Genomic DNA, 24,477 nt, shown 5'->3' with positions numbered 1-24,477 from the left:
CATTTGGCTGATGAGTGAACTACATAGTCCACTATATCAAAATCCCTATATAAGGATTAGAGAGTACGGAATGAGTGAATGAATCCGAACACAGCCCATGTTTGTAGTTTTTTTTGTTTTGTTTTTGTTTTTACCCATCAGCTTATTGCTATCTGTGTCCTGACACTAATTGTTAAACACCTGATTGGTTGCTGAGCGCTGTCAATCATTTAACAGCGGCCTACTAGCCCTTCCAGTGCGGACGAAGGAAGAGGAGAGAACTTCTTGTCATAGGGAAAATGAAGTGAAGACGAAGTCGTGGCTGCATTTATCATGCTAGCCGGCCCCCCTCTTCCCTCCCTCCCACCGTCCCTCCCCCGCCTTGTAGTCAAATTTCGCTCTCTATGTCGTCAGTCCCGTGAGTCCAATAATACACGTTCTCCTTCAGGTTCTCCCAAACTGACCTATTGTGTGTGTGTGTGTCGTATATCTGCAGGGAATGGCCTCAACTCATCGCACAACGGCGAGCAGCGCAGTGGTCCCGCCGACAGACAGCAGTCCACCATGCCTCCTAGTGTTCCCGTGCGGAAGGATAAGAAGGACGTTCCGGTAAGCGCACCAACCGGGGGTGGGGGGGTTTGAGCATCACGGGTCTCAGCAGAGAACATATAAAGAGCATCATGGGTCATCTAACAGGACGACGACATCTTGATTTTTCTTTCAAACATTTGTGTGTGTGGATTAGATGCCGAGTAGCAACGGGCTTCCACCTACGCCCAAAGTCCATGTAAGTGTCTCTTTAAGCTTGTACAGCAGGTATTAAGAATTCATGTTTGAGATCATTCATTATTTTTCAGTCACTCCTCCACCTCCTCCTCCTTCTTCTTCGTCTTCTTTGTCTTCTTCTGTTTGCAGATGGGTGCTTGTTTCTCCAAGGTATTCAACGGCTGCCCTCTCAAGATCCACTGTGCCACTTCCTGGATCAACCCAGACACCAGAGGTAACAAATAAAAAGGACTTAAAGGCAAAGTAATTTGTTTTTTACTTTATTTTATTTTTTTGCCCCACCATTTGATTGATTGCTTATTAAAACATGTAAACAAAAAATGTATTACTGTACATTTGAGTGCTCAATCTCTAAATAGTTTTTAACTTAAATATCACATTCATAAAATGTTATTCATATACAATATACTGTTATATGAATGTATCCAATTAATTAAAAACAGTTCCCAGGTGTCTTACCCCGACGATAAAGAATTACAGCACACGATACACACTCGATTATTTAAGCCTCCCAAAACTTGGCCTGTTTTGAGGGGGCGGGCCTGTTTCATGCAAATGAGCAATGGCCAACCTCGCCCACTCTACTGCGGAAGCGATGCCGAGTACGGCTTTTGTTCTCATGACGACCGAGGGCAAGGATAGGGTGTTGCGACCAGGCTAAAAGCGTGTGGGCCAAAGACTGAGTGCCCACAAAGACAATAAAAGCATTTTCATTTGTGGAAACAGCACTTCATACATTCCACTCCACTACAGAGGTTGTATTGTTGTGTGTTGTTTCAGATCAATATTTGATATTTGGCGCCGAAGAGGGAATTTATACACTCAACCTTAATGAGCTGCATGAGACCACAATGGAACAGGTGAGTCATTCCACTTCCTATTGGTGCCGTGTGGTAAATACTTTCATGTGGAGTCACAAGATGCATTTGTAACAACAACTTACGCTGCTCCCCGTCCGTCTGTGTAGCTCTTCCCACGGCGGTGCACGTGGTTGTACGTCATGAACAATAATCTTCTGTCAGTATCCGGTGAGTCGTTTTACATTTCTCACGCGGCAGTTAGTTGCCGCAATTGACTTGCTGTGACAAACGATTCAACGTTGCTACTTTGTGCCTCGGCGTCTGCAGGAAAAGCCTCCCAGCTGTACTCGCACGGCCTGCCGGGACTTTTCGACCAGGCCAGACAGCTGCAGAAGTTACCAGTAGCCATTCCCACACACAAGCTGCCTGATAAGATGATACCCAGGCAAGGAGTTCAAATTGAAAAAAAAACATGCACAAATGGCACCATCCGCAGTGTGTTCACATTTTGAATTTTCCCTGTAAATCGCTTCATTATAAATAAACGATTGTACAGCTTATGTTTGAATGTCGGATCCATGCTAAAGATAGGATAATCCTGAATCCAGAGGGGAAATTCAGGATATAATACAATAACTCCTTTTTAATGGAAATCAAAATGTTTACGAATAGAATTAGGTTTTTATTGTGCCTTTCAAAGGAGACAAGGACTCTGTTTCAGTACGTTACACGATACAGTAACTTGCACTATGATATGATGCCTTACCTTAACTTAAGTCACATTTTGTTACGTTAAATTCACTTATGTGATGATGATAATCACTTGGCTTTATTTAGGGCCTTTCAAGGTACATGATCCGGATATTATATTTCCACATCATTGATGATCACTTTTGGCAAAAAGTTTCATATTTAGCTCTAAAGTCTCATTTTTGCATGGGTTTTCGATTTTCCACTTTTTGTTCCACTTTTCATTGAAATTTGAGGTCCAATTCTAAACCATTTGATTACGGATGCTCCATTGTACGCTAATAATTAAAGAAATTAACGAGCGTTCTTTGTTTTTTGGGCTGGTTGTTAAAAGATCAAACTTTGTACTTCATTAAATATATGTCTCTTAAGTTGCACATTTTTATTTATGACAGGAAGTTTGCTGTTTCCACTAAAATTCCGGACACTAAAGGGTGCCAAAAGTGTTGCGTGGGTACGTATTTTTATGACTCTCCAGTCTCTAGTATTTTGGAAGAATGCTTCAAATGGATTGTGTTGTGAAGTCAATCTTTTAAAAGTGCAATGTTGTTATTTGTAGTAATAAGGCAGTGCATTGCGACTTGTTTGTGAACTATTACCGTTTTGTGTGCAGTGCGCAACCCGTACACAGGCCACAAGTACCTCTGCGGGGCCTTCCAGTCCCATGTAATGCTGCTGGAGTGGGTGGAATCCATGCAGAAGTTCATGCTCATCAAGGTCACTCTTGATATTTTCATGATTTTTTTTTTTTTTAAATCACAGTTGTCTGGTCTCATAATTAAAACTCATCTTTTTTTTTTTTTTTGGTGGAACTAGACCATCGACTTCCCTCTGCCGTGCCCGCTGGAGGTATTTGAGATGTTGGTGGTTCCTGAGCAGACCTACCCTCTCATTTGCGTGGCGGTCAGTAAAGGCAGCGAGCTCAACCAGGTGGTCCGCTTCGGCACCGTCAACCCCAACCCCAACGCTACCTCGTCCTGGTTCACAGAGACGGGTGAGACACGCACGCGAACACAGTCAAACTGTATTTAGGCTGAACTTAATTTGACCTTCTGTAAACTTTTAAATGAACATGCCTAACTGTTCAATGTTTCAGTACTTTTTGCGCGACTTGCTAACAAGGAGCTGAACGGTAAAATTCTCGACAGGTGTTTGATCCAGGACTGGAATAATTTAGTGTTTCAGTTAGAATTGGTATTTAAACAGTCCGCTTTTGACATCATGAGACCAAGACGACACCTGAAAATTGATTAACAGTACATGATGTGCTTTGGCGCTGTTTTTCTGCTATTTGGAACTGGCGCCTTAATCAAGGTGGGGGAATTTAGGAACAGTTCCAAATAGCAGTCAGTGTAAGCACAAAAACTTCAGACTTCTGTTAGAAAGTAAAAAAAAAAAAAAAAAAAAAAGTCTGGAAAGCCTACTAAAACATCTGAGCTGTATTTGCAGCTAATTAGACGCACTTTAAATGGTGGCAGATGTGTTGATTTTGAGCTGAAGAGTTTGAATATGACTATATATATATATATTTTTTTTTAATCAGTGACAAGTTCACCATGCTGCCTACTTCCATTATCTTTTATTAAAACAAAATGGAAGAGGGGTTTAAATTTGGATGTAACATTTCTCAACAGTGGTGTTTCAATTGTATTCAAATTATTAGCCCAAAACTTCAGTGTTCATAATTAGGCTTTATTGCAGTCTCGTGTCGCGATGTGGTTGAAGCTCAATTGTTTTGTTTGTTTGATTTCTCGTTATTTTTGGTGGTTTTTCTGCGAATGCGTTCTTCCTCGCCGCAGACACGCCTCAAACGTGCGTGATCCACGTCACGCAGCTGGAGAGGGACACCATCCTCGTCTGCCTCGACCGTGAGTCAGCCCCGTCGGTCTGATGAGCACCTCCAAAAGACAAAACGTTCTCACTTCCTTCCCTGTTCGCTTCTCGCTATCAGGCTGTATCAAGATCGTCAACCTCCAGGGCCGTCTGAAATCCAGCAGGAAGTTGTCGGCCGAGCTCACCTTCAACTTCCAGATCGAGTCCACAGGTAGGAAAAGAGAACCAGATGCAATTAAACTCTAAGAAAAGGTGAAGCCGTACTTAATTAAACACGATGTTTTGTGGTAGTCATTGTTGTTGTTTTTCATTTTCCTTCACAGTTTGTCTCCAAGATAGTGTGTTGGCCTTCTGGCGGCACGGCATGCAGGGGCGGAGTTTCAAGACCAATGAGGTCAGTCGGCATTTTTGTCTCGGAACCCGGACTGCCGTTTTTTTGTTTGTTTTGTTTCGTATCTAAAATCTTGTGTGCAATTCCTCAGATCACGCAGGAGATCTCGGACAGTACGCGCATCTTCAGACTACTGGGATCAGACAGGTGGGTGTGTGCGCGCGCACACATACATACACACACACAGACACAGAGTCAGGCGTTAACCTTCTCTGCTGCCTTCTCAAAAAAGACGAGGCGACTACAGAGCTCGTCATGACAGAGGCGTCACTCTGCCCAGGTACTGCTGACTCTCTGTTGGGACGCTTGATGCCCGCTGGAACCGGCTGTTCATTGACCATTTTCAACTCTTTAAGTGGACGCGTGTGTTTTGGGGGATTTCTTGCTTGATGAGAGTGAAGACCCCAAAATCTAATTGGTCATCATAACATTTAATATATATATTTTTTTAACAGCAATATTGTATGTAGATCAGCAGCTTGAAACAAAATGAATAAAGTTCTATTTTGGTGTCTGCACGCTCATCATTTATTGTCAGTTTGATGATGTCAGCATTTGAGGTTTGTTCCCATGGTAATAAAAAAAAAAAGAAACTTAAGCCATGTCCATAAAAATACAAAAAATTTTCTAATTGTTTAGGCTCCTATTGGGGGAGCGGGGGACACATCCAAATATCCAAGTATTTTAGGTGTTGTTTTGTAGACTGTTTTTCTAATTGTGTTATTCAGGTGCAGCTGCACTCTTATGTCAGAGCCTTTTCCGGAAATAACATTTGTCAAATTTCGGATCGGCTGAAATTGCATTGCAGCGCCACCTGCTGTTTCGGTTTCCACTTGACAGCCTGCAAATACATTATGTGGACAAATGTTTTTTGTTTTTTTTAAGCTACCATTTCATGTAGTGGGTACAAAATTGGTGTATAAAAAATACCTGTGTATTTGTGGACATAGCCTAATAGTCTTTTTATTGCGATTATATGATGTCCTGTGTGGGCAGAGGGCTCGCTGAACTTGTTTTTTCCCCCCTAAATCTGTGCTCGCTGTTAATATGACATTATAATTCCTGCGTGCATACGTTGTTTCCAGGGTGGTGGTGCTGGAGAGTCGGCCGACCGACAACCCGACAGCCCACAGCAACCTCTACATCCTGGCGGGCCACGAAAACAGCTACTGACACATGCACACATGCTAACACCCCGCATTAAGAGCCTAGCAACTAGCAAAGGGAGTGCGCAAGCCCCCCACCCACCCCCCCCGCCCTCCTGTGACCTCCCCCCCGCACCACCCTTCCACAGCGTCGGCGAGGCGCCGCGGTGCGTTCGAGGGCAGATGACTATGTAAGTAACAATCCTGCTCGTGACGCCCTCCCTGGAGGTGGGACCTCCACACCACTTGTACTACTTAGTCGTACACATTGTGCTACTACTGCGGCCATCTTGCACAGAGACCCTCCCCTCCCCTATGCTAACCCCCTCCCTCACTTTTATTTATTGTGGCATGACGTTAATCCGCCAGCAGGACGACGACTCTCCTGTTTTTTAAGTGTTTAAAAAATATATATATGAGGAGAAGGCTTTCGGCCGCCTCCGCTTAGCAACAACAGCCACGTAAGTGCTTAACTGATGTCTATTTAATTGATGTACATATAAATGTAGTATTTTTGGACAGATATGAACACTAAAACTGCTCGTGTGTAGTTAGGCGTGTGCGTAGTTGCTCGGCACAAACAAACAGCGGACGGACGGACGGACGGACGGACAGGCAGACAAGGGGAAGTCCGCTGCTCACTTCCCGGTTCTCTGATCATGTGACAAGGAAGCAGAGACTAATTCTCAGTCTCCTCGGATGGCCCTTTCGAAAAATGACACAATATGACGACTTGTTCGTTCTGCACACGATTTTGTTTTTTTTAAATTTAAAAACATCTTTTTTTATGCAGTTTTGATCATAAGGCTTCTTTTTACTTTTTTTAATTTTTATTTGAACCACTGGTGTTAAACATTTGCACAGAGAAAAAGGTGTTTGTGAAAGAAATGTGATGTCTTTTGTGTGTACGCGTGAATGTGTGTGTGTGTGTGTGTTATCAATGTGTGTCTGTACACACATCTTGTCCTGAAGCAACACAAACGTTAGAGGCTTTTTTTTTTTCCTCTCTCTCATATCTGCATCACAGATATAAACTTAAACAATAAGGAGCTCTTAAATGTTCAAACCTTTCTCTTTTACTGAAACAGAAACTTAAATAATAAAAAAAAAAAAAATCAATAAATTGCTGCAGTAATGAGACATTTCAGCTGGAGACAAAGATTGCTTTCAGTCAGCAACTTGCTTCCGCTGATTTTCAAGCAAGAGCCCACATTTGCAACATGACGCCTCAGCTCCCCCCTGAGAAGCACACCTTGGCAATACATGCAGTGCACATACACACCGTTTTATCCAGTCCCACTCTGTAAAACAAGTTTGTCCAGCATGTTTTTTTTTTTTTTTTTTTACGTTCTTTAAGAATGTTTTGGGAATGCGAAAACTTGTCTTCTCATGTGTTTTCAAGCGACTTGCAATTTTCGACTATGGTTTTCGACAGATTTAAGCAATATTTTTTCTTATTTGAAAAAAAAAAAAAAAAAAAAAACCTGTCAATTATTTCAAATTGACACTAGAAAATGCACAAACGCTAATGATTCCGTAAAAATTTTGATCCGTTTTCAAAACTCGAAGCACGTTTGCAAATGTCTTATTTTGATGAAATCAGTCTGCTTCTATGGAAGACTAGAAAAATCTGAGAAATTGCAAGAATCTGGACAATTTTGTGTTAAACAAAATAAACATCTCTAAATGATTAATCGATTATCAAAATAGTTATTTGTTGCAGCCCTATGTAAGACAATGGAGCGACTGTGGCTCAGTTGGTAGAGTCGTCCGTCCGCTGGTTGAAGCGTCAGTGGTTCGAATCCTGACTCTGACTGCTGTCGAAGTGTCCACGGAGAAGACGCTGAACCCTAAATTTCCTCCAGGTCGGTATTGTAAAGGAGAAACTGTTCTCAATTGCCTTAACTGCTTAACTTGTTAATTCTATCCTCCCCTGATAAATTAGAACTTGAAGAAGGCAAGGGGAGGCGTTCACAATCAGCCATTTTGGAAACTCTCTGAAGTAAGGCCTGCCGTCAGATGTTACAACTGTCTCTTGAGAATCTGCTTGAGTTGAAACCTGGCCAACATTTTTTGGTGTAGTCCGATGTTACAGCTATGTGTTCAGGATCGGTTTCAGTTGAAACCCGGTCCACAGCTTTGGTGCAGTCAGATGTTAACGGTCGTGTCTTGAGGAGCTGCCTTTGTTAGAACCTGGTCAACGTCTACTGTGCGGTGAGATGTTATGGCTGTGCCTCACGATTCTGCTTCATTTGAAACCTGGTCAACATCTACGGTGCGGTCAGACGTTACGGCTGTGTCTTGAGGTTCTGCTTCAGGCGAAACTTTTTGTCTCCGTGGCCAGTCAGAATCTCCGTCGTTGTATGTTATCACTTCCCCGCTGGCTCCACGTCCAGTCACAGTGATCGTCTTCGTTCTGCCGTTTGAGCCTGTTTTCATGTTTCTGTCTGGCTATGACTTCCCCGAGGTATTCAATAAGAGTTTTCCTTTTGAAAAGGGCGGCAAATAAAGACTCCTCGACCTTTGAAGGGATTCATGTGTTTTATGCTGAGCCCATCCTCGTCCTTGTTCGAGGACACAAAATATGATGCCTCGTCTTTGGGTTTAATCTAGGGCTGCAACTAACAATTATTCTAATACTGGATTAATCTGTCGATTATTTTACCGATTTGTAAAAAAAAAAAAGCAACTGTCACTCCACTCACATGTAGGATAGCGCAGCAATTTGTCATATATATATATATATATATATATATATATATATATATATATATATACATATATATATATATATATATATATATATATATACATATATATATATATATATACATATATATATATATATATACATATATATATATATATATATATATATATATTTCCCCCCCTTAGCTCCAATTATTTGAAAACGTCTCACATTCCAAATGCCTTGACATGGATATTAAAATGTGGATTTGACTCATTTTATGTAAAAAAGCACACTGTGTCAATTTAGATTCAGTCGGCCTTGTGATGTCGCGGACTTGTCACGTCACGTTTGACAGCGTGAGTGAGACATTCCACTGAAATGTGTTTTGAATTCATCTCCTGTTATTTTAACCAGCCGGCACATTTCATGTGAACACTGACACAAACACACACTAAAAATCTGACTCTCTCCTGTTCTGTCGCTTTTATTTTTATGTCACACACGGTTTTGTTTGTTTTTCACGATGCAATGCGCACGTTATGTGTATATAGTGTAAAATAAAATTTGGTTTGTTTTGCATACTGTACAATTGCCTATATTTTGTTTTGAGAAGTGTAACACGATTTATGAGGATGAGCGGTTAACTCATTAAAAATAAGAAGGATATGACGCTTCCGTGTTTCACCTGGTCATTTTGTTGGTTAGTTTATACTGAAACAATGACTCACTGCGTATAGCCTAGTCAGGAAATACATGTCACATTTATTTGTAACAAATTCTCACATAACATCTGCCGATTAGTAACTTGAAAAGCAAACTCTAATTACAATTTGGCCTTAATTTCTACATCCTTCAATAATCTGTCCAAACATTTCATATCTTTAAACGGATAGCTCAAAACAACATACAAACTTAAGCATGTCTACAATATAATAACAATATGTCTAAATTGAAGCTAAAGCTTGTGCATTGTTGAATCCTCCAAATGATAGTGATGAAAGTTTGACGCCAAGCCGCATAAAATGGTGCAGGCACAAATCTTAGCTATTTAGCTGTTCCCATCTGTATTGTATAACCGCTTCCGATTTGGACGAGTTCCCCTTGTTGTGGAATTTGCCCGAAACGGTCAGTCGTCCTTTTTAGTCCTTGGGCTTGTGTCCTTGACACTTTTTTGTGTGTCCTGTTATGATCAACATATCTACCCAATTTCATGTCAAACGGTGAAATTGTTGTCAGGGGCTAATTTTTTCAAATTTTTCAGGGAGCAGCGCTATTGAGTTGTGACATTTGTGGGGCTCCAGGATACACGCGTGCAAATTTTCAAGAATATTGAAGCATCATTCACTGCGTGTCAGCTTTACAGATGCCACACCCAGTCAAGGTGCAGTGAGCCCCCGTGTGTTCCTGGTTTGGTATTCATAGATTATTTTAACCTATCCTCCGATATTTGCTGCGAAGATCACCTATTCACTGAAATATGAAGTGAGTTGAGGATTAGCGTTAAAAAAAATAAATACATTCATTTCATCAAAAGTAGTGCTTTCTTGACATCTTGTCACATCTACATGCAATTCTAAATATTTTTAGGAGGGATGTAAACTGTGCCTATTCCCAACGAATATTGGGGGTTCACTGGAATTACAGTCACCCAGTGCTATCACCAGTTTAGTTTTTTCAGGTGCGGCGATTTTTCAAAGCGTATTGTGTATAACCTTTGTGCTTTATGTTTGCTTTTCTACGCGTGCGTTCACACTGCAGTGCCTCTGACGTCCGCCTGTTGATTTTCTTGCCCTTTCTCAGCCGCCTTCTCCTTCTTGTCATCGCCGCCCCTGTTAGAGAGTAGCGCTTTAATAAAGGAACAGCCTACTTTTTATCGGACTCAAACGTCCATTTTTCGTACTTCTTTTTGAAGAGTTTCTTAAAGGAGCTCCTGAAGCCTCCCTTGTCCTGCTTGCGGTTCCTCTCGCTGAAGGCCGTGTGGTGGTGGTTCTCCTCACCCCCCCACGGCTGCATGGCGGAGTCCTGAGCGCAAAGAGGTCCCAAGTCTTAAACCTTCAAGTTTTGAGCAAGTCTCACAAAAATCACAAGTCAAGTCGTGTCCCCACTTAATTTCAGCCTACAGTAAACACATTACGAACAGAAGTAAGATCAATTGAGACCAGGAATAAAAGTCACAGTACAATAAGGTCTAGTTAAATAGGTAAAACATCAGAGTTGGACCAGTTAGGTCATAAAGGTGGATTGGTCATGCTGTTTAATTCAGGATTGCAATAGCATTTGGAATCAAAAAATGTGGAAAAGTACCACATTCGGAATACACCAAAAACTTCCTCAGGGGAAAAAGTGTATACGTCCTTCAGGGTTGAACCGTTATCAAAATGATTTGTTTAGCGTCACTTCCCGGATCACAGGACAAAAAAAATGTTGTGCACCTAACTTGTGACGGTTCCCTCGTGATTCCTGTGTCGCATTTTTCTCAGGATTAGCACCAAAAGTCCTGAGGGAGTCAGCTTTTGCAGAATCCTAACTAATAAGAATACTGCTGTCTCATCTTTGCACAATCTTTTTTTTTTTTTTTTACATACAAAATATGTAGACCATTCCGCAGGCATGGGGGGGAGAGAGACAGGTAGAGCAAAAGTGGACGTGTCCAACCTTTTTTGGGATTCAAAATGGAGCTGCCTGAAACTTTGCTCTCTTCCTGTTGAATCTGGAACTTTACCACAACCCGTCGAACCTCGATGAAAGCGGCTTCATACAACATTTACAAGTATTTACATTTTCCTTTGGTTCAAAAGGGAAGCGTTAAATTCTGAAACATACCGCACAACCTGTACGGTTCGAACTAGGCCTGAATAAATGTATAGTGTGAGAGCAGATGTGTCCCCTATTTACAGTCGACTTCTTGGTTAAAAATAGATCTGCTACATTTCGCAACCCATTTAGGTAGCGAACTGAGCCAAAATGTTACTTTTTGAGGATTTCCCAGTGGAGCTGTGTACCACTTTCTGCTTCATTCATACCGCAGCTCATTTAAGCGGCGATGTAAAATGTTTACAAAAATTCCCAATTGCAATGTCGCGATTTATGCTGCCCGTTAGCGCGTGCATTCGTCACCATGGCGAGCAGCCCGTGAAGGTCGTCGCCGGGCCTCTCGGCGTCCTTCCTGCTCCCCGGCGAGCTGTGGATCTTGCGGGACGGGGCGACGCACCCTCTGCTGCCCCTGCTGCCCTGGCGCTCAAGCTTGGCGTGGCCGCCGTCTGTCACCGCGCTGTCCATCTGCAGGCCGTTCAGCGACTGCAAAGACGGCGAACGCGGAATGTGTCTCATCGCAGTTTGAGATGGGAATGAGACAAACTCGATTTAAGCACCAGATGAGCTCACCTTGCTTTTTTTGCGCTGACCGGGCTGAAGGGGGCGCTGGTGAGCCTGGCGCATCAGCACAGCCTCGTCCGGGGAGGCGCACCCTTGGTTGGGAAGTTTGTTGTACCCGTTCCCAAAGATATCCCGGCCGGTCGGCGCGTGGCGCGACGGGGTCGCGGGAGCTTTGGGGCACTTGACGAAGGCGATGTCGATGGACGAGTCGGACGAGGCCGAGGAGTAGCGGTCGAACGCGGACGCGTCGTGCGGGGAGCCCCGGTCCTTCTCGTAAAGACGCTCCATCCCGGGGGGGTCGGGAGTGACAAGGAACTCCTCCAAGGCGTCGGCCAGAGCCGAGCCCGGCTGGACTTGCCGGAATTCCGAGGTTCTGGAGAGCGGGGGATGCTGGCCGGAGCGCTCTGACGCGTCGCTCTCGGGGATGCTGCCCAGACCTGGAAGCCAAAAGGTTGGTGACACCGTGCTGTTAACGCGTTCACTGCCATGGACATTCCTAATCGTCAAGGACCTTTTTCATATTTTTAGAAATCGCCCAAGAACCTTGCAAAATGTGCAGCCAAGTTCTGTATTACCTGTGGGTTTGTGTTTGCGCGAGTCCACGTCGGGGCTGTAGTACTGCAGCTGGGGCGGCCAGTCGGGTGGGTAAGAGCTGGCTTCGGGCTCGTGCTCGCGATCCCACTCGTGGAAGCGATGGCTGGACTGGATCTGCTCTAAGAGACGCTGCTTGCTGTGTTTGGCCTGGTTGGTGTGCTCCCTGTACACGTTGAATGGCACGGAAGAAGCTTTTCATCTTATTTAAAAATGAGCTGCTTTTTTGGGAGGTCTTTTTTGGTGTGTCAAAAGAAGTTAACCACTTATAAAGTTTTGTGACTTCAGAAGCATATTTTCCTATAAGAGAGTTGGTAGTACCTGCTCAAAATGCTACTTTTGTTTAGTATTTGTACGGGATTAGTACCTACCTAAAATACTAAATTTCTTTAGCATTAACACCTACCCATTGGTTGTACCTGTCCAAAATGCTAAACTTCTTGAGTATTAGTAACGGCCAATTAGTAGTTCCTACCCAAAATGCTAGTTTTTTTTTTTTTTTAAAGACAGGGGTGTCAAACTAATTTTTGTCACGGGCGACATCGTAGTTATGACTTCCCTCGGAGGGCCTGTGAAACCAAATAAATGAAAGATTACCACATATATTCTAATTACATACTGTATACACAACACATTGACGAATAAGCAGTTTTGAAATCAGAAGCCTTTAAAAAGATGTTTTTCAACTATTGCAGTCCTTTTCAAAGGGCGATTGGTAACAAACAAAAAAATGCTTGCAAATATCTCAATAGTATTACACCAGAACACAATGAGCAATTTTGATTTGCTTTCGCGGGCCACATAAAGCGATGTGGCGGGCCGGATCTGGCCCCCGGGCCACCAGTTTGACACCCGTGGTTTAAGACTACCAAATGCTTGTTTCTAGCAATTGGTGTCACATCTGGTGATCGCCATGATCTATTTTGATTCATTAACCTTGCTTAATTTCTTTCCATTTTTAGAATTGCTTTTTTTTTTTTCGTGCTAAGCTAACTCGCCACTCTTCTGCCAATCGAGTGGCCTGGAAGAGAAATGTCGTTGCCGTACTTACAAAACGGTGCTGCCGTGAATGTACGGAGAACCTTGAAGGCCGCCTTCCACGGGCCGCAGAAGCTGCTTCGTGGACGGCCTGCGGGGAGTACGCGCGCGCACACGTGTCCTCCATCTTTACCTGGGTTGTGTTTACAAGTATGAATGTTGGGAGAACTTTGAGCGTGCTGACCTCTTGACCTCCTGGCGGTTGTGCATCAGGAGCTCCTGGCTGCGCTGCAGGAGGTGCTGCTGCTGGCTGGAGAAGCAGCGGAACTGCTGGATGCACAGCAGCAGCAGGTAGTAGTCCGGGTGCGACGACTCCGTCTGCCTCAGCAAACCCTTAACACACACGCACAGCACGCATAATACGCATAATACGCACACACGTGACACACAAGCGGGCCACTTGTGTCCATCTCCGGTCGGGCTCTGCTCACGAGCCTCTTGTGGCCAAGGGCCAAAAATAAAACTCAATAAGATCAAATGAAATGTCATTTGTGAACGCAAAATATTATCACTCTCGAGTGGAATCCCCGCATTTCCAAAACTTTTTTTTTCCCCCAGGAAATTAAAAAAAAAAGATACTTTTTTTTTAGTCAATATTGACGTTGAGGTTCTCAAGCTATTTCCAACACTTTATATTGGTGAGTAATTTGCAAAATGAACAGACCCACGTGGAGACCGACAAATTGTATTGATTTGGGAAAAAATTTGAAATTGGCTACATTTGGGCTTCGGCATCTGCCCAACAGTGACTAGATGTAAAATAGTTTATTTCAATATTAAAACAATTCATTTTTATTTTGTTTTTATAATTAATCCAAACATTAATAATTAACCCATTATGTAATAAAATACATTTTTAAAGTTCTTAAATGTATATGCAAAAGTTTATTTGAAGAATAAAATCTCTCCTTTTTAGTGATATGTTGAATAAAAATAAATGAATTGTTAAATACAGGTTTAAAATGGTTAATTTGATTAATAAAATATTCTAATGTTATTTGTAATTATCAATTACTCAAAGTTATTCATTCAAATAAAAGTTACGTTTATATGTAATTTACCCCCCCAAAAAATTGTATATTATTCCCAATAAGTCAATGAATGAGTGATGGATTTGTTGAGATTTATCGTGCGTGTCACCTGCAGCAGCTGCAGGTATTCGGGGATCCTCTGCACGGGTTGGAGGAGCAGCGTTGGCAGGGAGGGTTTGGATTCGTCGCCCATGATGTCACCCTTTTGGAGACGACGAAGAAAATGACGCAAGTCGGCCAATCAGGAAGAGAGAGAGAGGACGTAATCAATCTTTTGTAATGTGGCTACGTCGGTGCAGACAACAGGCTCATCTCCATGATGTGGACGAAAGTATTGGGACGCCATTATAACGATTGATTAGCATATTTGTGTTCCAATACTTCTGTCCTTTCAGTATTTTTACTTTTTGCAGCTAAATGTATATTGAATGATTAAAAACATTAGAAAATGGCCTTCTGCAAAATGTTCCACAAAGTTGGAATCCTATAAATTTCCAAAATGAGGTCCTCCTAGCTCGTGATTGGTTATTATTGATTAGGAGCTTGTGCATCAGGAAATGTCCCCAAATAAGGACTGGAAGTAGGATTCAAGGAGGTCGAGTCCAGTTCCTGATTGATTAGAGGTAGTGTACGTCCCAAGACCTTCGTCCATTGATTGCATGTTGCCCGGCCCCCAAATGGCCGATTCAAATTGACGTTGGCTTTAAATGCTGTGGAACTTTGTGAACTTTTTGCGTGTGTTTGAACCTCCAGGAAGGCGGAAGACGTGACGGCGTCGGCGGCCAGCATGCTGACCACGTTCAGGCAGTCGGGCAGCTCCTTCAGGTAGGACACGTACAAGTCCAGGAAGTCGCTCTGCAGGGGGGTGGGGGGAAAGTGCAAGTTCACGTGCAAGTCACATACGCAGTTGACAGTGTTGGCAAGTGGTCCAGCAGCGGCTTTTGGGTACAACAGGGAGGGTTGTTTTGCAACTGTGCTGTAATTGATTTCCTTATTTTTTAAGGGTCGGCGATTGCGATTGATTAGGGATGGAGAAGTCATGAGGGACAAACTTTTGACCTCCACGCATTCACATTTATTCAATTAAAATGGAAAGGATGCGTTTAAGCAGTCGATTGCAGTGTTGGACTAAAAGACCGCCGAGAATGTGACGGGGATTATTGGAAATGCACTTGTAAAAAAAAAAAATATATATATATATATATATATATATATATATATATACTTTTTTAAAAATGTAACTGTTATTACACTTCTTATATTACTTAAGAAGTCAATATTTTAGAAGAAAAAACATTTACTCAAGGAGCTACATAGATACCATAGGTACAGATAATAATAATTGTAATACTTTAATATTAGTAGTATATTTATTGAATTAAAAACGAATAATTCAGTGAACACACTTAATGTATAATACATGTGGGAAATATTTTTTATTTATGTTTAAAAGATATTCATGGGCGCACGTTAAAACAATATACATAAAACAATTCATATATTGTAAATATTTTTTGAAATAATGCACATTTTATTGACTTGGTATATTGGCTGTACATTGTAATATAGGTAAATTCATAGTACATCCATGTTTTTATTCATGTACTGTACGCGTATAATCGAGAATAAAATCTTTGTATTTATGGATGCTATATATAGATTCGTGTCATGTCAGGTGTTTTGTCCCCAAAAAAGCAGAAGGCCAGTGTTCGTGTTCATTTGCGCACTTGTGTTTCGTGGGTTCCAGTTTGGTGTGACGCTACCTCTTTGCTGGTGAGCCTCATGAAGATATCTCCCATGATGCCTTGCCACTGGCACCTGAGGACGCGCTCCTGCAGGGTGTGCAGCAGGTCCAGGTGCTGCTGGATCAGGAACCTCAGGGAGCTGGGAAACGGACTGCGGCCACCGACGGAGGACGGCACGTCGTCAGTTTGGCGGCTTTTGGCAGCCCACGTCAACGACTTTGTGAAAAGCGACGCCATCGCTGACAAATATCCTTGGCCCCCCGTTGTGCTTTTTGTAAACGTGTACGGAGGCTACAGCGGCGATGACATTAGCATTAAGCTTTATTAGATTTATTCATTTCCTGCCGTAAACGTTCGAATTTGATCCCGCGTGGGCACGCGCAGTAGGTGTGTGTGCGAACTAAAGACTAATAATGAAGTCGTGGCCCACAGTGCCATTTTTCTTTTTTCTCACCGTTTGTCCTTTGCGGCGAGCGCCTCGGAGCCGTTGAAGGTGATGTTGGCCTTCAGCAGCAGAGACAAATGCGACACGTAGATCCTCTCCGACTCCAGCAGCTCCAAGGCCGCCTTCTGTCGCAGGCCTGACCAAAAAAATAAAAAATAAATAAAAGAATCAAGAATTACGGCTAGCAATCTTGTGAGGAATTTTCAAGTCAATTCATTAGTTTTATTTTATTCTGCTTCTTTTCAGTTCATATCATTTTTATTTGATCTTTTTGTAATTCATACTGTATTTCTTTTTAGTTTTATTTTGATTTGTTTTAATCCTATTTTGTTTTACTCTTATTTTATATTGTATATTATTTTCTCATGTATTTCATTTGATTGTATCTTGTTTTATTTAAATCTCATTTTTGTCTCAATTTAGTTTGTTCTTCATTTTGTATTGTTTCTATTTTATCTTTAGATCCTATTGTATTTTTTCTTTTTAGTGTATTTAACTTAATCTTATTTATTTCTTTAAGTAAGCTTATATTTTATTTCATCTTAATTTTATATTATTTTGTCTTTTCTTATTTTATTAAGATTCCAGTCATGTTGATATAGATTGAAGTCATCTTATTGTATTTCATTTATTGGATCTATTTTCTTTATATTTTAGCTCTTATTTTTTATTTTTATACTTTAATGTATTTGTGTTGTATTTTATCTTATTTTGCTTCACTCTAATTCTGTTTTTTTATTGCTTGCTTTTAAAAAAAAAAAAAAAAAAGAGCCTATATATTTTATTTCATTTTATCTGACCTTTTTCATTTTATTTCGATTCCACTCATTTTGTCTAATTGTATTTCATGTATTGTATTTGTTTTTCTATTTTATCTTACAGTTTTGCTTGTTTTTAGTGGGTTTTTTTTTTTTTAAATCACATTCTAATTCTTTTTCTTTTATCTTAACCCATGTTAGTGATTTATTTTTTCATTTTATTTTGAATATTTATTTATTGGTATGTTGTATCCATATATTTGTATTTTATGCTACCTTGCTAAATTTTGTTTCATCATCTCGCTCAATACCCACCAAGTGCGTGTTTTCGTACCGTTGTCCTTGAGGTTGCCGGGCGCGTCCGTGTCCTCGCTACCGTTCCTGTCGCCCCCCCACGCCGGATTTCTGGACCAACAGCATCTCTGTTGCTTCTGCTGCTCAGAGGTGGATGCTACAACACATTTCGGTGAATTTATTTTCCTTTGCCGTGGCTATGAAAAATCTACACACCCCTGTCCAGATGCCAGGTTTTTGCGATACTGTATATATATATATAAAAAAAATGTTTTTTAAAAAGACCAAGATAAATCGATTCAAAACCTTTTCCAACATTAATGTGACTTATAGCCATGGGGGGGGATCTATGAGGAAAAGCCTACTAGAACAGTTGAAGTTTATTTGGCGTTAATCAGAGGCACTTTAACTAGTGGCAGGTGTACACTGACTGCCATGAATTAAACGCGAGTTGAAATGTGTTTGGTTCATGCTGAACACGGCCACATGCCCAGTTGTAAAAGGGTGTGCACACTTTTGCCACCACGTCTCGTTTTATTATTGCTTCTCGAGAGATTTTTTTTCCAATTGAGTTGTTCAGGTCATAGCGCATATTAAAAGCTTTGAAAAGTGTTTTTTTTTTTTTTTTTTTTTTTTTTTTAAATTGCAAAAGGCTGGCATTTGAACAGGTGTGTAGACTTTTTATATCCACTGCGACTTGCCCACAAAGCACCATTCAGTTGCTCACTCTGCGCGGACGTAGCGCTCCTCTGCGACTCGGCAAAGTAGCACCGGATGATGCTGAGCTCCGATTGGCCGGGCGCACGGACGCGCTCGTCCTCAGATGCGCTCAGCACGTCCGACTTGGAGCTTTTCCTGCTTTTGGACCAATCAGAAATAAGCGATTGCGTGATTCATTTGAGCGTTTCAGGTGTAGGGCTACCTGTGTGCGACACCGACGGGGGTCTCCGGCTGCTGCTGTTCCAGCTGCTCGGTCAGCTCCCGCTGTCTGTTGGAGACGTCCTGGATGTGGAAGAACGTGGCGCTCAGCTCCTCCTGAAAACGTAAACGGGTGGGTGGTTTTGGGTAGGCGGGGTTTGATCGGTCGGGTAGATGTTTCGGTAACGTCTGTAGGTAGGATATCGGACGTAGGCGTGCGGGTCGGTCGGTCGGTCGGTAGGAAGGACGGTAGACAAAAGTTAGGGTTAGGTAGCTAAGTTGGGCGATGGATTAGAGTTGGAGAGACCTTATTCAGGTCAGTGCTTGGTGGTAGTGTTAAGTCGGTCTGTAGGTAGACGGGTAAGTCTGTCGTCGGAGGTTTGGTAGGTAGAAGTTGGGGTTTAGTGAACAGGGAGGAGTCGGGTAAGGGTTAGGGTTCGTTGGTGGGCGGACAGAAGTCGAACGGTAAACAAAAGTTAGGGCCAGGTCGGCCGGTAAGTAGGTACCTAGCTACCCGCCAAACCTACGGTTCGGCTAGGTGGAACTGAGGTCGGCTGGTACAGTTAGGGCGGGGAGGTCAGTATGTAGGTGTCAAGCAAGTTAGGTCGGTGACCGACCACAATAGCGCAGACAGTCCAAGTGTGTGTAGATGAACAAGCAGCGCAATCCGTGACTTCCAAAATAGCTGCTGTCTACTATATGACATCGCTCTGCTGCCTCCATCCTGGGAGATGTTCCTCATTCGGCTCCTGACGCTTTTCCACCTCCATGGAGAATACGCTCGGTGTGCGTGTGTGTGTGTGCGCGCGCGCGCGCGTGTTGGGTCGCTCGACGGTGTGTCCGGCACCTTGAACGTGTTGAGCGAGTTCCTGAGGCCCGTGATCTTCTGATCCACGTGGGTCCGGTGGGCCCGCAGGCTCTCCTCCAGCCGCCGGTCCTCTTGGCGCAGCTCGCACAGCTCCGCCAGGGAGACGCGGAGCCCCTCGCGCAGCTCCGCCACCAGGCCCTGCAGCTGCGTGGTCAGCCAATATTTACACTTCATTAGTTGGCTGATGGCGGCACGGCGGCCGACCGGTTAGAGCGTCAGCCTCACAGTTCTGAGGACCCGGGTTCAATCCCCGGCCCCGACTCTGTGGAGTTTGCATGTTCTCCCCGTTCCTGCGTGGGCTTTTCTCCGGGCACTCCGGTTTCCTCCCACATCCCCAAAACATGCATAAATTGGAGACTCTAAATTGCCCGAAGTTGTGCATGTGAGTGCGAATGGTCGTCTGTTTGTATGTGCCCTGCGATTGGCTGGCAACCGGTTCAGGGTGTGCCCCGCCTCCTGCCCGATGATAGCTGGGATAGAGGAGCGGCTCAGAAAATGGATGGATGGATGGATGGATGGATGGCTGATCGGTTTGTTTCCTTTCATTTCAAATGTGTTTTAACGAGGAGACGGTTTTGAGACATGACACGAGCGTTACACGTCTACGGTATTCTCGCCATACACAAATGGCTAATGTGGCTAACGTAGACCATTTCAAAGGCGTTTGTTTGCAGCGCACATCAAATGTATATCGTGTCCAGTACAAACAAAAAGAAAAGAAAAAGAACACGTGCGTCCTGCCTGATGCCTCTCACATGACCCACACACAGAGATGGAAAAGATGGAGGACGGAAAGAACCAGAGACAGAATGTCTTGTTCCCGAGAGCTGATTCACTTATTCAGTCATGAGAAAAGTGAAACCGAGACAGGCGGCGGCGGCTTTAAACGGAACATGCGTATGGAACACAACTTGATGTTATCGCAACATTTCGACCTCAAAACTCCCGCTGGGCTTTGGCCGACGCTATTCGCCAAGTCTTCGTTGTTGTCGTCGTTAGCACGGTTCCTAATATTTCGGCTGTCGTATTGAGCAACCTTAACATTCAGACGGAAAAGGGTGAATTGATTAAGAGGATTGAGGTGTTTTCATGTTGAAATTGTGTGTTGGTAGAATTCTAATAGAAAGTTGATAGCATTAAACGAAGATTTTTAAGGCTCAAACAAATGTCAACAGTTAGCTGGAGCATAGAGAGCTTCTTACCTGAGCTACCTCCATGTTAGCGTCCGGCACGCTTTTGTCTTCTTCTTTATCTGGACAAATAAAACACATTAATATAGCGATAGAAAATACTAAAATACATTTTTGCAAATGCAATTGCCTACAGAAGCCAGCAAGATGGCAGATCACTGTATTATGATAATAATAATAGTCAGAAAATGTTTTTACATCAGTCTGCTCTAAAAAGCTTCGCCAAAAAAAAAATCATCATCAAAAGACAGAGGAACTGTTGTGCAAAAGTGATCGATGGATGAGTGATTTAGGACTCCGCCCCCCCCCCCCCCCCCTAGCCACTCCCGCTACTTACTATAAAATGAAACAATAAATGTACACCTGGGTGCAATAAAATATACATCTGGATGCCATCAAAGATTTTTTACAATAGCCTATTCTTAGAATACAGGTTAAATAAAGGTCTATAGCCCCCATTTGGTAAGGAAACTTCCGATTGCCCCCCGTTAATAAAACTATAAAGAATGTACATCTGGAAGTCATCCAATATTTTTATGTCAAGATGTACGTTCCTCCTGTAGGAACGGGGACAAACATTTTCCGTTGCTGGAATTTCCAACAAAAATGCATCGTGTGTGTAAGACAGCATGAGGGTTATCGATAAGAAGTGATCCACGTCTGAATGATTTATGGTCCCACCACTTCCCCGGGAATAAAACGACAAATGCACACATGTCCACAATAAAATCTACATGTGAACATGTGAAACAGTTTTAGGACATCGTGTTCTATAGAGATCAAAAGATATATGCCCCGCCCCGCCCCGCCCCCTTTAATAAAACTACAAGGAAACGTACATCTGGAAGTTAGAAAATATTTTTACGATGTTAAGATTACGTACAATCCTTTTGTGGAACATGGACAAAGTTTTTCCATTCCTGGAATTTCCAACAGTATCTATATCTCAAAAAAATTAAAATAAAAACGTAGTTAGGCAGCATGAGGTAGATAATAAGTGATTGACGTCTGAGTGATTTATAGCCCCCGCAACTCACTCCCACCTCTTCCTTAGCAAAAAAAATAACAAATACACACCTGTTGGCAAGACATTCTACATGTGGAATTGTTTTCGGAAATCTTGTTCTCTAGCGAGCAAAAGCTATGTAGCATATGGAAAATCGGGATTTTTTTTTTTTCTTTTTTTAAAGACAATAACGAGTGACAATAGTTAAGTTTGAGTAAGCCTGTTTTGTTCAAAATAGATTGCCGCAATCTTCGGTGCAGAAGGAGCCGGTCAGCCGCAAAGGTGAGGGTGTGCAGATGTATTTGTCTATTAACACATTCACTGCCATTGACGGCTTTAGAAGTCAAATGTCCATGTTAACTGGGAAGGCTGGCAGCGAATGAGTTAAACTGTTGAGTCAGCTCATTGTTTTATTCACTTACGGCATCACTCATGGGAAGATGATGCCACGGTGACAATTTAGTGGTATAATTGTTTCACGTCTGTGTTGCATGGAAGTCTATTTAGGAACATTTACTGTTTCGAACTAAAAAGCGCTCGATGATTTTGCTTTCCTGTGAACTCTCCTTTAGTTACACCAGCAGTGTTTTTGAGAACTGCTTCACGTCTGTGTTGCATGGCAGTCTACGAAAGAACATTGAGCATCTTCTGTACTTTTACTTATGTAAAGGAGTCGAATCAATCCTTTTTCTCCCCCACGAGTGTCTATACTTGTACTTACGTAGGCGGCGTGAGTACTTTTTCCACCTTTGCTCACATGTCAACCGTGACTGTATTGACACGCTTTGTTTTTGTTGTCCATATCACAGGAAGTCTGCCTTGTGCACTTCCTGTTTATGCTTCACTAAGTGTATTGAATCAAAACGACTCGAAAAAGTTGTTTTCCGTACCTTTTTGGTTTGGTGTCACGTCTTCTGTGCGGTCCTGAGGGTCCCGTGGACTGTCCCCCATGTTTTGATCCTTGCAGTGCGGTGGCTCGCGAAGAACGAGAGGAACATGAGAAAGAAGATGAAAACGATGAAGACGTCCCTCCCCTGCAAACAGCATGTGAGTCCTGTGATTTGTCTTGTGGGCACAAACGGCTCCTTGTTTGCGCGGAGGTCGCGCAGACGGACGTGACAGCATCGCACTGTACGCCAAACCGCAAACGAATCATAAATGCTGCTTCGTGGCAAAAGCACTCACGCTGCGTACCGAACGTATTAGCGAGCCGCTGCAAATATCAGTGGCGCACCTTAACAAAGCAAATAATCACTTGTGAGGACCTGCGATGCCATAGATGTTTTGTAACATGTTCCCCCCCCCCCCCCCCAAAAAAAAAATAAAAAATAATAAGGCCTTGAAGCTGTTAATTGCCACTCCCGATTTAAGTTTACTAACAAATTAAAGAGGATTTCTCGTGTATTTGAAACGCCTAATGCTAACACATAATGGGAAACGCCATAGTCAGGCTAACGTATAGCATCGGTGTTGCCGTATTAAAACCCTTTAAGCAACGGCTATTTGAACACAAATTGTGGCGCGACTGTCTTAAAATAGTTACAGAGGTAAGATTTGAGTTGTTATATCATCTATCTACGCCAGTGACGTATAGTGACAGGCAGAACCAGTAAATGCTTTCCCACGAGATGGCAGAAGATTGGGGGAAAAGAAGTTTGAAGCCTTGTTTATCGGAAATTGTTCTTATTTGAAGCCTGAAAAGAGAAAACAATCATCTTGATAAGCACGTTGCATTAGAAAATGTATCCTAAAGTAGGTGCGGGGGGGGGACACTTTTTCTCATTAAGATATATAGACTCCAATTTGACATCATATTTATTATTTTGACAAGCTTGGCCCCCCACCCCCAATCCCCAAATCCCATCTGCGCCCCTGCTTTTATCGATCCTTTCTTCCTTTTCTTTCCTCTCTAGCGTCGGTCCCTTATTTCTCTCCCTCCCTTCCATTTCTTTTTGCATCCCCCCCCCCTCCCTCCCTCCCTCCAATCAACACATCCAGTTTTATTTCCTCCTTATTAACACGTGTAGGGACCTCTGCTGGTCACTGTTGTGTATTACATGTCTGACACTCACTGAAGGAGGGTGAAAAATGTTTGTGTTTTAATGATGTTGTCCTGTCTTCTATTGGTAATACGACTGATGATGATGATGATGATGATGATGATGATGATGATGATGATGTCATCATACCCCTCCCCCACCCTCCTCACGCGTGCAGCGTGTTTGCTGCCACACCACATCTGCACGCCTTTTGCTTCACAGGTGCAAAAACCTCTCTCTCTCTCTCTCTCTCTCTCTCGTGTACGCGCGTGGCGTGGCGCGCGTGTGTGCACGTGACCACGCCGCGCGCGCACACGCACGGGTGAACACCTGTGGCACGGCAAACACGATGCGAGGGGGGAACAAAAGCCGCCGCTTTGTCAGCTTCCTGTGCACGCGATGTTGCAGGGCAATTGTGTCATTAAAGTCAATTAAAGTGCTTTACGTTATGCTCACACCAGTTACACACAAGAGTACAAAAGTGCAGCAATTGAATGTATATTTGAATGTTTTGTAACGTTTGTGTGTGTGTGTGTGTGTGCACGCGCTTCTCTCATCTGCAGGTGTCTCCCAAAAATCGCAGCGTCGATCAAAAGTGAGCATGATAACCTTTGTAATGGCACGCCTGAATTTTTTTTGAGACATCTTTTGCATTCAATAAGACGCACACACACACACACACACACACATATATATATATATATATATATATATATATATATATACAAGCAAACCACATTTCTCCCCATTGTGTATGATATGAAATATGTCAAAACCACACACTCCGTCACACCTCTCAGACT

At 42.8% G+C, this 24,477-nt stretch overlaps 2 protein-coding genes across 7 annotated transcripts in view; one reads left to right on the top strand and one right to left on the bottom strand.

Annotated features, from left to right (window-relative positions):
* Positions 1-8,390, top strand: part of LOC133409933 (mitogen-activated protein kinase kinase kinase kinase 3-like) — a 36,101-nt gene extending 27,711 nt beyond the window's left edge. For 4 of the 6 annotated variants that reach the window (XM_061690538.1, XM_061690536.1, XM_061690541.1 and 1 more), the window contains 15 exons: positions 476-588; positions 725-766; positions 895-979; positions 1,546-1,625; positions 1,733-1,793; positions 1,893-2,010; positions 2,711-2,769; positions 2,929-3,032; positions 3,132-3,309; positions 4,115-4,183; positions 4,267-4,359; positions 4,472-4,542; positions 4,631-4,686; positions 4,772-4,819; positions 5,625-8,390. In XM_061690538.1, coding sequence (XP_061546522.1) covers positions 476-588; positions 725-766; positions 895-979; positions 1,546-1,625; positions 1,733-1,793; positions 1,893-2,010; positions 2,711-2,769; positions 2,929-3,032; positions 3,132-3,309; positions 4,115-4,183; positions 4,267-4,359; positions 4,472-4,542; positions 4,631-4,686; positions 4,772-4,819; positions 5,625-5,712 — 1,265 coding nt within the window. In that variant the 3' untranslated portion in view covers positions 5,713-8,390. The remainder of the gene's footprint in view (positions 1-475; positions 589-724; positions 767-894; positions 980-1,545; positions 1,626-1,732; positions 1,794-1,892; positions 2,011-2,710; positions 2,770-2,928; positions 3,033-3,131; positions 3,310-4,114; positions 4,184-4,266; positions 4,360-4,471; positions 4,543-4,630; positions 4,687-4,771; positions 4,820-5,624) is intronic. The other 2 variants (XM_061690537.1, XM_061690540.1) reach the window with 1 other exon arrangement.
* Positions 8,391-8,844: 454 nt separating this feature from the next.
* On the bottom strand, positions 8,845-22,675 carry arhgef33 (Rho guanine nucleotide exchange factor (GEF) 33). Its single transcript, XM_061690542.1, has 17 exons — positions 22,526-22,675; positions 20,642-20,691; positions 19,419-19,583; positions 18,576-18,688; positions 18,381-18,511; positions 17,694-17,810; positions 16,611-16,737; positions 16,175-16,307; positions 15,159-15,266; positions 14,521-14,613; positions 13,565-13,713; positions 13,394-13,471; positions 12,327-12,508; positions 11,761-12,188; positions 11,494-11,673; positions 10,277-10,398; positions 8,845-10,205 (listed from the first exon to the last, which is right to left on the bottom strand). Exons 1-17 carry the CDS (start codon positions 22,584-22,586, stop codon positions 10,124-10,126), a joined length of 2,319 nt encoding a protein of 772 aa, XP_061546526.1. The 5' UTR covers positions 22,587-22,675; the 3' UTR covers positions 8,845-10,123.
* Positions 22,676-24,477: the final 1,802 nt, after the last annotated feature.

Source organism: Phycodurus eques, chromosome 11, assembly GCF_024500275.1.
Source record: "Phycodurus eques isolate BA_2022a chromosome 11, UOR_Pequ_1.1, whole genome shotgun sequence".
NCBI lineage: Eukaryota > Metazoa > Chordata > Actinopteri > Syngnathiformes > Syngnathidae > Phycodurus > Phycodurus eques.
The sequence above is the reverse complement of the archived record's forward strand: the minus strand, read 5'-3'. Positions and strand labels throughout refer to the sequence as shown.

Coding starts and splice junctions, on each gene's coding strand:
- arhgef33 (XM_061690542.1), bottom strand. CDS start 22,586: ATGGGGGACAGTCCACGGGACCCTCAGGACCGCACAGAAGACGTGACA. Junction 17,811..18,380: donor GAGCGCTACGTCCGCGCAGA/GTGAGCAACTGA, acceptor AATGTGTTGTAG/CATCCACCTCTGAGCAGCAG. Junction 12,189..12,326: donor GCGCAAACACAAACCCACAG/GTAATACAGAAC, acceptor TTTGGCTTCCAG/GTCTGGGCAGCATCCCCGAG.